Below are 16,888 nucleotides of genomic sequence, written 5' to 3' on the forward strand. Positions count from 1 at the left end.
GCCTCCCATCTTCTTCCAAATCCCTGTTTTAATGTTTCTACATCAAAACCTAACTAATTTCAAGTGTTTTTCATTCCATTAACATCTCTAAGGTAATCTTTAACTCTTTTCATTGATTATGATCCTTAGATTATGTTTTTGGGTGGTTTTATATTCATAGTTGGGATTTTCTCAAATGGGAGTTGGAAAACTTAATTTTTGTCAATCTTTTTGACTGGGCTTTGTTTTAAATGATGATTTGTTTTGGATGTTGGCCCCTTGTGGCAAAAATAACACGTAATTAGGCAAGTTTTTCATATGTTCTTGCATTGTTTATTATACATGTATAGTGTGTGCACTCTAAGTGTTTGATAAAAGGCCTAAATGACATTTTCTCGTTGTTTTGGACTTCAATAAGTACCAAACTTTGGGGATCACCATAATTATTCATGTTTTAATCATTGGTTGTGTGTTTTATACACCTTGCCCCATAAGTGCTTATTCATGCATTGGTCATGCATCTCACATGCACACTAGATGCACCTTTGCTGCACACACTTAAACACTTGACATATTTTTGCATTCATTCATGCCAGTTAAGTCTTTTTAAACCTTTTAGCACAGATAACATGTTCTTGTGTCTTTGTCTTGCCTAGGTTTATATCATGTTTCATCATCTTTAGCATGTCATGTTCTTTATGCTTTGTAGCATTTTTTAAAGATGTTTTATTTTACGTTTGAGCTTCTTTTTCTCATACATCTTGCACGCCTCATGTATCATCTTTTACCTTTGTTCATATCTTATCTTCTTTCCCTCCTTTCTCTTGCTTTATTTGTCTATTCGTAACAAAAAGGAGGAGATTTTTGTTGTCATTTCTATATGACTCATGTGCACATTCTTAGGAGGAGAAATTATACCTCGTGCACATTCATAGGGAGAGAAAACTATAGGAGAGATGCATATACCAAAGAGGAGAAGACATTTTTTTTTTAGAAAACCTTGATTTACTTTATTTTTGTTTTCTCGTTGCTTTATGGTGTTTTGATATGTTTTTTTGCTCTCATTGCATTGTGCTTATGTGTTGGACATGCTTTTATCCTTATGCTATTGTGCTTTATTGGTTGCATGTTCAGATGATCATTTGCTTTGCTATATGATCATTGTAGCCATTTCCATATGACTGTTTTGGTGTATGATCAAGTTGCTCACATGTTTCACATCATGTTTACTTGATCGCATTTTACTTGTTACATTATAATTGTCCTTTTATCACTTGATTTATCTTGAGGGTCTAATGTGTTTTGTGCAAGTGTTTCAGGTTACAGGTATATATGTTCCAAGTGCATCACAGCTTCTAGATTTAGGTGTGAGTGAGTTTTGCCATTATTTCTAAACTCACATTTAAGTCTAGAATCTGTTATAAGGTGTTTTGTCACGGAATAGCCAAAGGGGGAGATTGTAAAGTTATGATTTACAACTATATTTTATGTTGGTTTTATTCCATGACAAAAAGTGTTGTAATTGCTATATTTTTTTCCTTGTATTTTGTGAGATTTTATTATATTGGGTTTAGTATCAAGTTGGTGAAGACTCAAGCTTAAATGAAGATTAGTGCATTTCGCGACTAGCTCGCGAGAAGTTCGCGAGAAGGGTTCCCGCGAAAAAGGCATGTGAGGAGCACATGACTGGAAGCTGAAGAGTCATGCCAGGCTGTCGTTTTCACGAGTGTCTCGCGGGTAAGGCCTTCCCGCGAGGTAGTCGCGAAATATTCTGCCTGGAGGATTTTAATGTGTGACTTTCTTACCCTTCACCCATACTATATACCCTCATTACCCACAAATGTATACGAGACCATTCAGAGAGAAAAACCCTAGATAGGTTTTTTACAACACACACCCATCATTTTGAGAAAGAGCTACTCATCCTTAGTGAGAAATCATTGTAGCATTTTCTCCATCCCTCTCCCATTGTCATACATTGAGAGGAGATTTGTACCCAAACACAACCCACACCTATTCAAAGTGTAGAGAGTTTTTTGGAGCTTGGGAAGTTTTGGGAATTTGCCAAAAGAAGTTGGTGAGGCTTGGTGGATGCAATCGGGCGTATTGCGGGATCCAGAAAGCTAGACAAGATATGGTTCCAAGAAGTCTTGTTAGAGTAGGAGCTTGGAGGGCTTAGGTACATCGGGTAGATTAGGCTTGGAGGGTCTCTTGCTAACTCATGTATCCCAACTAATTGTTTAGTGGATCGTTTACTGTTTGGAGGGCGATAGAGAGGTTTTTTGTGAGTTCTTCGGTTTCCTTTTCGATAACACATCGGCATGTTATCTTGTGTTTGCATTCTCTCTTCCCTTACTCTTGTGCTTTACTTTTATTGTTTGTTGTTCATGTTTATGCACTAGAGTAGTATCGGTTGATTGCGCCTCATTTACTCTTGTTTCCTCACTTAGATAAGTTAGAGTAAAATCAATCGAGCCGTAACTTTTAATTTTGGGGTCTAAACAGTTTTTGTGTTTTCAACACATTTTCGAGCTTTCACAGCTTTTAGATATATATAGATAAATTGGATAAATTAATGCCTTTAATATATAATTAATCATACATCCTTCAACATTACTATAAACATAATTGCTTTGAGCTACTTTACTCTAACAAGTTTTTTAGGGGAGTAGCATAACTTACAAAATATAATTAGTGATACGAACAAAAGGGAAAAACTATAGTCAAAATTCTCAATTGTCAATCTTCTCCAACATCCTTTAGAAACTTCAATTTGATACTTTTGAGTGTTGTTACAACTTCTCTCATGTTTGACCTCTCTTCAGGTGCCTCTATTGAACAAGCCATAGCCAATTGCATAATGGACAATATACAATCCAGCTTAGCATTAAAATTCTCTTCACCTCTCTTCAGCAAATTAGAATCTATAACTTCAATTACTGAATGGGGTAGTGATTGTCTTACCCAACCTTTTAGGTTCATTTCGCCGACAAACATTTCATCTGTGGGATTCTTTCTTGTGAATGTTTCCATTAACAAAATGCCATAACTATACACGTCACCACGTGTGGAAATAATCCCTTGTGATCCATACTCTACAAGTTTGATTGAAATTTATTGTCAAAATGTATTAAATATCTATAATTGATTGTGAAAAGAAAAATACTCAATGTGTTTCCAAAAAAGCTTTGTGTGTGTGTGTGTGTGTGTGTTTGTAAAAGTAAAATTGAATTGGAAATTAGAAACATCACCTGGTGCCATGTAACCAATAGTGGCCAATGTCATGGTTTGTGTCATAGAGTCCTCATTGCCTAAGAATTTTGAAATGCCAAAGTCACTTACAAGTGCTATCAAATCTTTGTTTAGGAGAATATTGCTTGGCTTCAAATCACAATGAACAATAGGTAAAGGACAACCATGATGGAGATACTCCAATGATGATGCAACATCTATCATCACGCTCAATCTTTCTAGCATATCCAAGAAGTAGTTATGAGAATACAACCACTTCTGAAGGCTCCCCTTGGGCATGTACTCTAGTACCAAGGCTTTAAAATCATTGCTACTACAACTACTGATGATTTTCACAAGATTTCGGTGGCGAATACTGCACAATACATCACATTCAGCTTCAAAACTCTTAAACCCTCCTTCTATATCCAAATTAAAAACCTTTATTGCAACAGTAGTCCCATCTGAAAGTGTACCTTTGTACACTGAGCCAAAACTCCCTTTCCCAGCTAACTTAGTTTCGCTGAATCCATTTGTTGCTTGTTGAAGTTCTAGATATGTTATTCTTCTCCATGTTGCTAGAGGTAACAAATCTCCTTGACCTTTTCGTTTTGCATCCCTCTTTTGCCCTCTCATTAAAACAAATATAAGGAATAATGCAAGTATTGTTGCTATCATTGCTGGGAGAATATACCTTGCTATAACTGCAGTGGTTGTCTTCGAACTTCTTTTACATGGTGGAACTTGCAGTTGGGGTGGACCACATAATGCTTGATTTCCCATGAATGATGATGCTGAGAATTGATTAAAAACACCTCTAGAAGGAATTTCACCTTGCAATCTATTGAAAGACACGTTGAAATATTTGAGGCATTTGAGTTCTATTAGAGACTTGGGAATTTCTCCTGAAAAGTTGTTATCAGATAGATCCAAGCGTTCCATGCTTATCAAATTACCAAATGATTGAGGAATAGGACCCTGGAATTTGTTATGCGCTAAAGAGAGGTTAACCAAATAAAATAGGCCTTTAATAGCATGAATTTCACCTGATAGTTTATTCCATGATAAGTCCATTTGTGTTACATGCTCCAGTTTCCCAACATCTATTGGTAGATAACCATTTAAAGAATTGGATGACAAGTTTATTCGTAGTATGTCTTTAAGACTCCAGAAGGATGAGGGAATGGAAGTCAGTTGGTTGGAATCCAAATACAGATTTTGAAGTGAAGAAAGACTTCCCCAACATTTTGGAATTGATCCAAAGAGCTCATTTTGATTTAAATGTAAATCAACCAATTTCCTCAAATGACAAATATCATTTGGGATTGAACCATGGATTTTATTGTTTTGAAGAAACAAACCTTGGAGATTTCCTAGATTTCCAACTATAGTTGGAATAGGTCCAGTCAATTCATTGTCTTCTAGGTGTAGGGTCATCAAATTGATTAAATTACCAATTTCTCTTGGAATTATGCCCTTAATGTTGCAATTAAATGCTACAAATTTTTCAAGAGAAGTAGAAAAATTTCCTTTGAGAAGTGGAAGGGTTCCATTCAGTGGGTTATTTGCTACCACTATACTTTTCAAATTTACGCAATTTGTCAAAGATGAAAGAAAACTCAATTCTAGAGTTGATGATTCTCTAGTAAAAAAATTGTTGGCTAAGTTGAGTCTCTCCAATTGCCTTAAATTTCCCAGGGTATTAGGAATAGAGCCATAGAAATAATTTGCACCCAACTCAAGTTCAGTAAGCATAGAAGCATTTGAGATTGAATTGGGGATTATTCCTTTTAGGTTATTACCCCATAAGTAAAGTACCCTAAGATTTGGAAGCCAGTGACCTATGCTTGATGGAAGATTTCCTGAGAGCAGGTTCATGTATAGACTAATGACTTCAATGTTTGAGCTGTTGAAGATTGCATTTGGGATGTGACCAGTTAAGCTGTTATTGGCCAAGGTTACTTCCGTTAGATTTGGAAGAGTCACAATCTCCTGTGGTATTTCACCTGCCACAATAACTCGAAACAAATTCAAAACTCATTATCCACCAAAATACCTCAAAGATTTTGGATTCTCTTCAAAAAATTCATCCTAAATACTTGAGAAAAATTGATTACAATTACCATAATTACCATATAAAAAGGCTGCATCTAGCATAACAATTTAAAAGTAATTGTGTTTGACAAGTTAAAAAAAAAAAAAAAAAAGCCAGCTTTTTGCCATTCTCTCTCTCTCTCTCTCTCTCTCTCTCTCTCTCTCTCTCTCTCTCACACACACACACACACACAAAAGCCCTTTCTATATAATAAGCAAATCAACAGAGTTCATCCAAATCACTCTAAGTAGATAATGAAAGAATAATCATTTTTTAACCAAGGTGTAAAACCTGCCCTTTATACGTTTCCTTTTTAGTGTATTACTTTTAGTGTTTTCTACTTGCTCTATATTAGTAATCAGTTTAGGCTTGTTAAGCCTTTATTCTATTCGTTGTGCAAACTTAATTCTTCACTTGTATGTTTATCTATAGGAATCACCATAAACAAATACATCAGTTTGTAAGAAATATGTAGCAAGACACTAAGACTTGTAAAGTTGTAATATGTATGATACACTAGATACACCAATAACTTCTCTAATTATTGTGGTTTTTATCAACCCACCACAATATGTGTATACAACATCCACCACCCTATTTAGATGAGAAAGTATTCCATAATTATCCAGTATATTTAAAAAATTTATTAGATAAAAGTGAATCTCATGTACATGATCTATGGATTAGACTCTTTTTTTTTTTTTTTTTTAAGAGGAAAGAGTATAAAACACCATATAGACTAAATAATTTCTAACAAAAAAAAAATAATAATAATAATCTACACACTAAATAACTGCACTTGATGGACCTTATAAGTTTATAAAATTTTGAACATTCTTGGAGAGGAGAGGGAAGTAATATTTAAATTGAAGTGGTTACGATCTTACCTGTAAAGTTGTTATTGTCCAAGTGAATTATCTCTAGGGAAGTACAGTTTCCCAAACTTTTTGGAATCCTTCCTACAAAATTTCATAATGTATACAACAGATCAAGAGCTAGTAGGCTTAATTTACCTAGTGATAGATCATGAGCTTTTATTTGGAAATTAAAATAATCAATTTTGAAGAAGGGTTAGTGACAAATAGAAATGCGTCCTAAGTACTCATAAGAAGCAAAACCAAAAAGAGGAAAAAAAAATGAAGAAGAGAAGAAGAGAGTAAAGGAAAAAAAGAAAGTAATACTTCCTTTGATGCATTCATTGGCTTAAAGCTCATATATATCTCCGCGCTTTCTTAATGAAGATGCCTGTTTTGTATGGAAATCACGGGAACCTTTATACTTTGAATTTTCAAATGATTCGTATTAGTGTCACATTTTTATTTTCTACATTAAGTTGGGTCCATGGGCATCACCATTGGGACAGAGGAGATGCTAAACTAACCGATAAATAATTGATTTGTAGTTCTGTCACGTAGGATTGAATTTTCTTTGAACTTTTATTGTTCAAATGATTTGTACTCATGTTGTGAATTTTTTTTTCTTGGATAACTAATAAGATAAAATACATTCCAATTTTTTAAAATTAATATTCCATACCCAAAACTTGAAATAGATATTAACTCTCTTAATTTAGCCAAGAAAAAAAAATTTACTTAACATGGTATATTATAACAATATTTCTCCTAATCTACTTGGCGAATTATATATGTCATTTAAAAAATAAAAAATAAAAATTTAACTGCTATATAGTTTTTGAAAATTTTCACAATTTGCCGCCTTTTAATAATTCGAAATGAATCTAAGATATTAAAAAAAAAATGATACTTTATAGTTAATTCAAACGAAAAACATCATACAACATCTTAAAAAATCAAGGAGGCATACATAGAATATTTAAAATATTTTGAGTATATGATTATTAATATTTGTAAGTTAACTTATATTTTCATTTTACTTTTAATTATTCAAATGATTTTTTTAATATCTTATATTTATATTAATTTTTTAAGTTCATATATTGATTGATTGATTTTTTTTTACTGTTTTGATCTATATATTTATATTCAACTTAAATTATGAAGTAGTTTAAGTAAAAAAATTATTATAATATACTAGCTAGGCTTGAATAAAATGGTGGAAAAGAAAAAAAAAAAAAAAAGCTTACATCATCATTATATTATATGAGAAGAAGGAATACATTATTATTGTACCTTTACTGTATTGTATAATTACTCAAAACAATTTATGTAAATATTATGGCCTTATCATTAAGTAGTCTCTATTGAATCTCAACAATAAAAAAAGGAGAAAAAAGAAAGAGGGTTCCCCCCCCATCTTATGTGGATAAGGCCAGCGAAAAGCGGAAGCTTAAAGAACTAAAGAAGGTCAGGGATGTTGCTGATTGTGATTTATTTGTGATGTTAGTGAACACAGAAAAGGATGGAACTGCTTTTCCACCCAGAAAAGAGTGGGTACGTAGTGTGCACTAGTGATTGAATTATGAAAGGTGTAGGGTATACCAGAATGAGACCAATAATTTTTCGTATCTATTAAATTAAAATACACATCTTTCTTTTTCAGTGTTTGAATCTCATGACTCTGTAACATTTACACGCTGTGGAAAGAAAAAGTTAAAATATATGTATGACATACATTCTCGAGAAAAAAGTAGAAGGTCAAAATGTTGGGTAGCATAATAATAAAATAATGAGTAATTTTGGGACATCAAAATTGATAAGTTATAATCGGTAAAGATATATCCTTAACATTCCTCTAAAATAATTTTAGACAAAAAGTTGTAGACAGTGGAGGGTATCTAACCTGAAAGATAGTTTTTGCTGAGATGAAGTACTTTCAGTGAGGATATGTTGCCTAGAGATTCTGGAATAGTACCTTCAAAACTGTTTGTATAAGCAGACAACACTTGAAGTTTAGGTAAGAACCCAAGCCATGATGGTAACATTCCAGAAAAGTTGTTCAATCCAAAGCTGACAACTTCCAACCGACGTAAAGAAGCTAACTCGTTGGGCAGAGAGCCATGAAATTTATTGTTTTTGAAAGATAAATTAAACAGGAAAGTTAGGTTTCCTATTTGTGGAGCAATGGTTCCTGAGAGACCCATGTGAGAAAGATTCAAGGAAGTGACTCTAAGGTGTTTGGAACCGCATTTGATCCCAACCCAGTTGCAGACAGAGGTTGAGGTAGAGGTAGACCAATTGCTTGCCAAGATTTTGTTAGGGTCAGTGATATGGCCTTTGAGAGCAAGAAGAGCAGATTGGTCTGTGGTGATGTTGGTCCTTACTGCCACAGCTGTGCTAGCCATTAAACAGTGTACCAACAACAACACAAAAAAGACGGAAAAGGAAGAAATCTCCATGAGTTTCTACTTTCTATCTGTCGGATGATATGTGAGGCCAACTACTATTGTATCAAACAAGTGTGGCCGGATGATGTTTTTATACATGGAGATCTCAACTGTAGTTGAATTACGGAGAAAAAGAAGAGGGTGACTAAATCAACATTCAACTTTTTTTTAGTCTTCGTCATTATAAGAAAAGGATAGGAAAAAGGACAACTTTTTGTTTTGTTTTGTTTTTTTTTTTTTGGCTGAAAAGAAAGATGCATGTTACATGCAACATAGTTCATGGCCCACATCGGTTTCTTATATTCATTTCCACGCCTCTTTTATTTATCTCTTGTGGTTAAGTTAAAATTTTCAATAGAGATTAGGATCAGTCATCATGCATGTACTGTTTGGTGGGATCAATGAAGAAAAAAAGAAACTAGACAATCAATTATGATCATGACTTTAACAACATACTTAAGTTTATAGATGATAGTAAAGATACATTTTTGTTCAATTATTAGATAGATGATACATTATTGCACATTGTGATAACGTCTTTAATGTAATGTTGAAATTTATCAACCATCTTGTTAACTTTATTCCGTACCAATTTGCTTGTAATTTAAACACTTAGTAATCCTGTATTTAGGTGGGATCATTGTAAGGGTAATGTGTGAGAAGATGTGAAGAAAAACTCAAGTATATGCAAGAAGGCAGAGTTTCACGATTAGGACTTGCGGCTAACTCGCGGCTTGCAAGCCGTCAAATGCTGACACGTGAGATGCACACAGGGGAGCTGAAAGGTCGCGCCAGCTGTCGCACTACAGGACAAAAGTTCCAGGCTGGCCAGGCTGTTACGTCATGACTTGAACTCGCGACTTGGACAAGCCACGATGTCAAGCCGACAATCAGCCCTGTTTGGTAAAAACTGACTCTTTGTATTCCAAACACACACCACTATATAAAGACCCTTATACTCACTAAATTGAGAGAGCTTCCAGAGAGAATTTTGTGAGAGAAACCTTAGAGAAAAACAAGATTGTCTCATCCCCAATCTTTACCTTAGAGACTCTACAAATTCCTCTACTCTTTTTCTCTCCATTGTCACATCCTTGAAAGGCCATTGACCAAATCCTTATCTCACCACACCTACGTTTGTGAGAATATTCATTTGGTGCTAAGGGAAGCAGTTTTGAAGGAACTAATATATATTGGTTGATGCTATGGTATAGTAGCGGAATCTATGCTCTATTGATGACACCGTGTGGAATGCGGTTGAAATAGGTTGGACTAGGCCGGAGGCTGAAAAATCCACCTAGGATAAGGCAGCTCTTGCAGCAGCCAATGCTAATAGTAAAATGTTAAATGCTATTTTTTGTGGTGTGTCTCCTGATGAATTCCACAAGATCTCTCATATGACGGTAGCCAAGGAAGCTTGGGAGATTTTGGAGACTACATATGAAGGGACTAAGAAGGTGAAGGACACAAAACTCCAAATGCTTACCACCAAGTTTGAAGAGCTTAAGATGGGTGAAGATGAATCATTTGATTCATTCTATGGGAAGCTCAACGAAATTGTCATTGCTAAGCTCAATCTTGGTGAGAAGATTGAGGACACTAAGGTGGTGAGAAAAAATTTGAGGTCTTTACCGGAAAGCTTTCGAGCAAAAGTCACAGCCATAGAAGAGAGCAAAGACATGGATGAGATCAAAATTCAGGAGTTGATTGGGTTTCTCCAAACATATGAACTGGGACTGCCTTCCCACAAGACGAGTAAATCGCTTGCTCTCAAAACCATCACCGAAAGAATGGATGATCCTTCCGAAGAAGATGGAGTGGAGAAGGAAGTAGCATACCTTGCGAAAAACTTCCGAAAATTTCTGAAAAATGAAGAATAGTGGGAAACCATTCAACAGAGGGAAATTTACATCTTCAAGAGGTGATAGGAAAGAGTTTACGAGGAAAGAAGGGAAGGATGCTCAATCTCCTTCGAACATTGTGTGTTTTGAATGCAATGGTCATGGACATCTCAAGAAGGAGTGTCCCAATTTTTTGAGAGGGAAAGGCAAGGCATATGCCACAACGTTGAGTGATACAGACTCTTCAAATTTTGATTCTAAAGAGAGCTATGACGGAGAAGGAAACTACTTCGCATTCATAACCATTGCACATGTGGAATTCTCGGATGATTTGAGTTCACTTGTGAAGGAACTTGGCGAATATTCTGATTTAGAGTCTATTGGGATTGTTGAAGAATTAGAGGCTGAAGAAGAAGAAAATACATCTAGTCTTCAAAAGAATTACTCTTTACTTCTTGAAAAATCAAGTGAGTACACCAAGGTGGTAAAAGCAGCTGTGAAGAAAATGAAGAGAGCTGAGGAAGATTACAAAAGCCTGCTGGTCAAATAGAAGGAGGCAAAGTGTGAGATTGAAGCCCTTAATGGTGAGCTATCAGAAGCTTACACAAAGGTGAGATTTCTTGAGCAAGAGGTAGTGCAAGCTCATGCCAAGATAGATAGTGTCTCCTCCAGGAAATTAGATAATGTTATTTCATCTCAAAAACATGCCTCAAATAAATCCGGATTAGGATATATCGGAGGAAGTAGCTCATCAGCAAATGTCACCAAAGAAGTGAAGTTTGTAAGGGCCAAAGAGACGGCTGTGGATAAGCCTATTCTTGAGAAAGTTAAGACTGAAAGGAAGAAGAATGTGGCTGATCAACGGGTGCTAAATAAGTTGCGTAATCAATCAGAATCCAAATATGGAGCTAGAGGGAGATCAGTTCCAAGATCACAACAGGGTCCTAGAACAGATTATGTTTGTCGCTATTGCGGACTGCAAGGACATACCAGACCAAATTGTCAAAAGCTGAGATCAGACAACAATGCAAGCGCACCTCAGTCACGAGGAAGGAGAAATGACATGAGGTCTTAGGGTGGTGAGCAACCAAAAAGTCAAAACCGTGATCCAGGAATGATGGATGTGATGAAGATGATTGGTGTTTTCACCAACTGCCTAGAAAGCTTCACACGAAGGTTTGACAGTCCTAACTCTCGTACCCAATCTATTAAGGATATCACCCCAAACGCACGTGACGTGTGGGTGACAAAGGCTACTCATGCATAAGCATTACAACATGTCCATGCATCAATACTTCTCATGTTTGTGAATATGCTTGGTTGTGTGCTTCTTGCTAGTATTTAGGTTGTTATTTTGTGTGTGGTTCAAATGTTTTTACATTTTATTTGTTATGTTTTTTATCAATCTTTTACTGCTTTTATGTCAAAAATCTAAAAAGTTTGATTGGTTTTGTTGAGTTTTGTCTCAAAGCATGTTTTGCCTTGTACTTTTGTACTAATGTCTTTGTGCATTTAACGAGCTTAGCTTGTCTCTCATGCACTCATATCATTATGGAAGAAATTCTGAAATCTATATGACTGTTGTAAATAGATCTTCATCCTTGTCATGAATAATTAGTGAATAGTTTTGTTGATCTTGAGACATGCATAGACTCATGCCTATATATCTTCCCACTTTTTATTTTTATGCTTAAAAGAGCTCTCTAAATGTAAATCTCCAAATGAAAAGAGATATAGAACTGCAAAAACCCGTCGCATATACTAGTATTCGACTAGGAAAAAGGGAAAGCGACCAAAATAAAATGTTTGATGCCTAAAAAGCCAAAGGCTATCTCATCAATTGAAATATCAAAAATTTCAGGCATCTATCTCAAAAAGAGATTTTCTTTGCTCAAAAAGTGCAAATGATATGTTGAATATGGAGCCAAATGAAAAGTTTCAAAGAATTGTTATCAAGTGCTTGTGGGAGGTCATACATGCATGTTTCTATAATTGAGATAGGTCACATTATCTAGTGCTAGTTGTGTATGCCTTGATTGAATTAATCATTGAAGCTTCACATTAGACTAAGGACTATCTCATTTTTGATATCTACACACAACACATAAGTCTATGTTCAATGAATGTCATATTCATTTGTGTGATTGTACTTGATTAAATGTGTTTTCACATACTCAATCTTTGTTGATCAAACACAAAAAGATTTTTGAGTGTTTTAGTTTGTTTTTGGAAAGTGCTTTTGTTTCTACAAAATAGTCAAAATTTTCAAAAACAGTGTTGCCCTGTTTTTGCGACTAAGTCGCGGGTTGTCCCAGTCGCATGCTCTAGTCGCGAAGCTCACTCCGAGAGTTTTTGTGGGTAACTGGCGTGTCAAGGCTGTAGTCGTGAAAAAGACTTAGAAATTTTTTCAAAATTTGAGTTTTTGCATATTTCGCGGCTCAGTATGGCGACTTTATCGTGGGTGGAAGGTCCAGTCGTGAGGGACACACAGAGATTTTCGCGGTTCAGCTCGCGACTTCCTCGCGGGTAGATCTTCCAGTCGCGAAAAACACTTAGAGAAATTTTCAAATTTCTTACCTTTACAGTGTTTCGCAGCTTACCATGGCGACTTATTGGCAACTTGTTCCAATCACGAAAAACGCGTGTTTTGCGTTTTAAAGTCTGTTTTCAAAAACTTTTCAGTTTTTCCCTCATACTTTGTGACTGTTCATTATCTTCTCCATTTCTCTCTCTGAAACTCGCCGTGCTCATCTGTGATAATCCCTCATTTCTGCATCAATCTTCTTGAAAAAGGTATGGGTTTTCTTGTTCTCACTTCACATTTCATGATTTTACTGTTATATTCGTGAATCTGTGTGTTTTGTTGTTGGATTGAGTTTCTGAGGTGTATGAACGTGGGTTTTATCAAAGATTGGGTTTGTTTGATTGAGGTTGTGTTATCTTGTTGCTGAATATGTTTACTATCATGTTTTTGCTTCATTACTCTAGTATTTGTCCCGAGCAGTGTTATTTATTACACTTTATACTCATTAGGCTTATGAGGTTGGGGTTTTTCTATGTTTGACTCTGAATGTGAGCGAGGCATGTCAGTTTGTTTGAAGTTTTGGATTATATGGCTTGAATTTTTGTAATTTTTAGTCATCATATCATGTGTGTGGTGCTGCTTTTGGGTATATCTTGCATTTGTCATACTCATTCTGTCATGCTTCAGTGACATATGCCTTCATCTGTTTGGTAGTGTTTTACACTATCCTTTGTTATTATTCAGTGCTTACTTCAGTCTGCATATATACTGAATGATTTTGTTTGACTTGGTCTTCAAATCTCTGGTTATCAACTGTTTTTGATTTGTGGAGTAGCCTGTCACTCTCTATTTTTGTCTTTGTAACCATATTGTTACTAATATGTGTACTCTTCCACATACTGTATTATTGCTCTTGTTGTGGCCTCTTCTGCGTGTTTACAGATGCCTCCTACTCCTTCAAAGAAGAAGACTCCCGCTCAGAAATCTAACAAGAGAATGAAAATGGACCCTAACTTATTTAGGTTTATTAAACACTTTGAGAGATATAGGGATTCCTTCTCAAAATGAACAATCATTCAGGAGAGATTTATAGATTTCAGGGAATTGAAGGACACCTTTATTCCAGAGTGTTTTGAGGGTAGAGGTTGGGAAAAATTGCTAAGTGATCTTCCCCCTGTTTGTGACCCTCTAATCAAAGAATTCTATGCAAATGCAGTGATAAGGGAAGAAGAGTTGAGTTGTTGGGTGAGATGAAAGGAATTTACCTTAGATGCTCGTGATATTGATAAAGTTTTAGGGCTGGAAGGATTGGAGGATTATGAATTCACTAACTACAAGGACATAATGCTTTCTCTAGAAACTGTCCAGAAAAGAATTGGTGGGGTTATAGAAAAGAGATGTCTCAACACTTCTGATTTTCCTAAAGACATAAGGTGTTTGACCACCATTATGATGTACAACCTGTATCCTATAAGGAAGATGACTACACTAACAAATGCCAGAGCTATCTTTCTTATGGAACTTAAGGAGAAAACATTCATTGACATCAATTCTCACATCTTTGATACTATAGTGGATGAGACTAGATCCACCTCCAGACCCAAGCTGATATTTCCTAGTCTTCTCATGAGAATTTTTAGAGAAAAGGGTGTTACAATCCCTTAGGATATCAGTCCTTTGCCTCCTTTATCAGCCATTAACAAATTTACCCCCACAAGGATCCAAAGTCGTCTTTCAGGAAAAGAAGAGGAGGATGTTCAAGAAGAATGGGATCATATGGAAATTGAAGCAGAGGCTGCAGGACCATCTTCCACACCAAGAAGAAGAGTCAAGAGGAGCAGGGCTTCCACTTCATCAGCTGTACCTCCTAATGCTTTTCAAATCATCCTGGAAAGACTTAATGGACTCCGAGAAGTTCAGAATCAGCATACTAAAAGGATGACAGCAATGCAAGACCAGCTAGATGTACTCTCAGCCAAGTTTAACAGCATTCACACTAACCAGGATTAGTGACCCTTTGGCCATTCCGATCAAAAAGGGGGAGAATTTTTGGGGCAGCTTATGAGGGGGAGTGCCTGTTTTGAGGGGGAGTTTCATTACTATTTATTGTTTTGTTTATAATTTTGATACTATGCTTGGATAACTTCTGTTATTATAGGTTTGATACACTATGGTTTAAGTTTGGTTTAAACTCATAACTCTTGAATGTGTTTAATACTTGGTTTATGTTTATGTTAATTGTTAGGTTCTAAGGTCTTAGGATTTTATGTATTTAGAACTCTAATTTATAATGTTGGCAAACCATGATCAAAACAATGTATTTAGTCTTGTCTAGGCTTACTCAAAGTTGGTTTATTATTGTAAAGTTGGAATCGAGTGGCTGCAGAAGTACTTGGGACTTTCGGCCTGGCTCGATTGATCGAAGAACAGACTCGATCGATCGAAAATCGCACAGGTTGTTTTTTCTGCAGAATTTCCAACTCAGCCCTACTTCATTAAACGTTTAGGGTTTTATGTTTTTACCCTAGGTATATAAACAAAACCCTAGCCACATTTTTAAAGGTTGCTCCAATTGTATTGTTGCTCATACATTACTGTTTTGTGTAAATCTCTTGTGAGATCTTTGAGGAGTTTTCCTTTACACAAAACTTAGGATTTTCAAGTTGGAGATATTATCTACATCTTAATGATCAACTTGGTTGCTGCCATTGAAGCTTAAAGATAATCAAGCGGGGGTGCTTGTAGCTGATTGAAGAATCCAAGAAAGAAGGAGTCCGTGGATTCGGAGCTTGCACGTGGTCGTGTCAGTAAGTTCTACTGGTGGGTAGCATTAGGAAGTCAAGCGGGGAGCTTGTAGTCCTTCTGTATGAACTTCAATTCTTTCGCATAGTGGATTCAGGTTTACCTTGAGGATAGCTAGGTCAAATCCTCCCCAGGTTTTTACCGTGTGGTTTCCTGGGTCATCATATCTGTGTTCATTTATTTTCCGCTGCTTTATAACTTGATATGATTATTTGATTGCTTTAACCTAGAATTGCATAATTTGACTAAGTAACAACTTGGCTAATTAATCTAGGCTAACCAATCTGGTTGTTTTAAGGGCTCTAAAATCGTTTAAGTGGTATCAGAGCGGGTTGCTCTTTTGTTGGAGATTTCTTGATCTCTGAGCTGATCCTTGACCCCTATTGTCATGAATTCTTGGAAAATCTCTGTGCTTAATTGTCAACTTGCCTATTTGCTGTCTTTGCCTTTTGTTGTTATTGGTAAATCTTTCCTTAAGTATCTTGGCTCAATCACATGTGATAAGAATTATGTATGTTATACTGCTTTAACCGCCTTAAAGGCACGTGATTCTTGTCTTTGGTATTTAGATAGTGGTTGTTCCAAGCATATGACAGGAAATAAAAGTCTATTCAAAACACTCTTCGAAGGAAAGATTGGGACAGTCACTTTTGGAGATAGAAGCAAATCTGTGATCAGAGGAATTGGTACTGTGGACATTCCAAGATTGCCAGTGTTTGAAGATGTTTGGTATGTTGATGGATTGAAGGCCAATTTACTCAGCATAAGTCAGATTTGCGACAATGGACTGAATGTTCTTTTCACCAAGTATGAATGTGAGATACTTGATGGAGGAGGTGACTGTATGTGTGTTGGTGTAAGGACAGCTGACAACTGTTATGGCATAACACCAAGTGTAAATAACAAGTGCTTTAGTGCAAAGATTGATCAAGTTGATTTGTGGCATCAACGGTTGGGGCATGCCAGTCACAAGCAGATAGAGAAGATTTCCAAGTGTGAGGCAGTTATTGGTTTACCTAAATTTGAGAAGATTGATAAGTGCATTTGTGGACCATGTCAGATAGGTAAACAAGTAAAATCCAAGCATCCTTCTGTGACTAGTGTTCAAACTT

At 35.8% G+C, this 16,888-nt stretch overlaps 1 protein-coding gene across 1 annotated transcript; it reads right to left on the bottom strand.

Moving 5' to 3' along the window:
• Positions 1–2,590: 2,590 nt before the first annotated feature.
• On the bottom strand, positions 2,591–8,696 carry LOC111982944 (probable LRR receptor-like serine/threonine-protein kinase At3g47570). The gene is made up of 4 exons (XM_024014560.2): positions 8,066–8,696; positions 6,193–6,264; positions 3,231–5,216; positions 2,591–3,074 (listed from the first exon to the last, which is right to left on the bottom strand). Exons 1-4 carry the CDS (start codon positions 8,619–8,621, stop codon positions 2,719–2,721), a joined length of 2,970 nt encoding a protein of 989 aa, XP_023870328.2. The 5' UTR covers positions 8,622–8,696; the 3' UTR covers positions 2,591–2,718.
• Between the last annotated feature and the right edge of the window lie 8,192 nt (positions 8,697–16,888).

The sequence above is a fragment of the Quercus suber genome, unplaced genomic scaffold, assembly GCF_002906115.3.
Source record: "Quercus suber isolate HL8 unplaced genomic scaffold, Cork oak 2.0 scaffold_421, whole genome shotgun sequence".
Lineage (NCBI taxonomy): Eukaryota > Viridiplantae > Streptophyta > Magnoliopsida > Fagales > Fagaceae > Quercus > Quercus suber.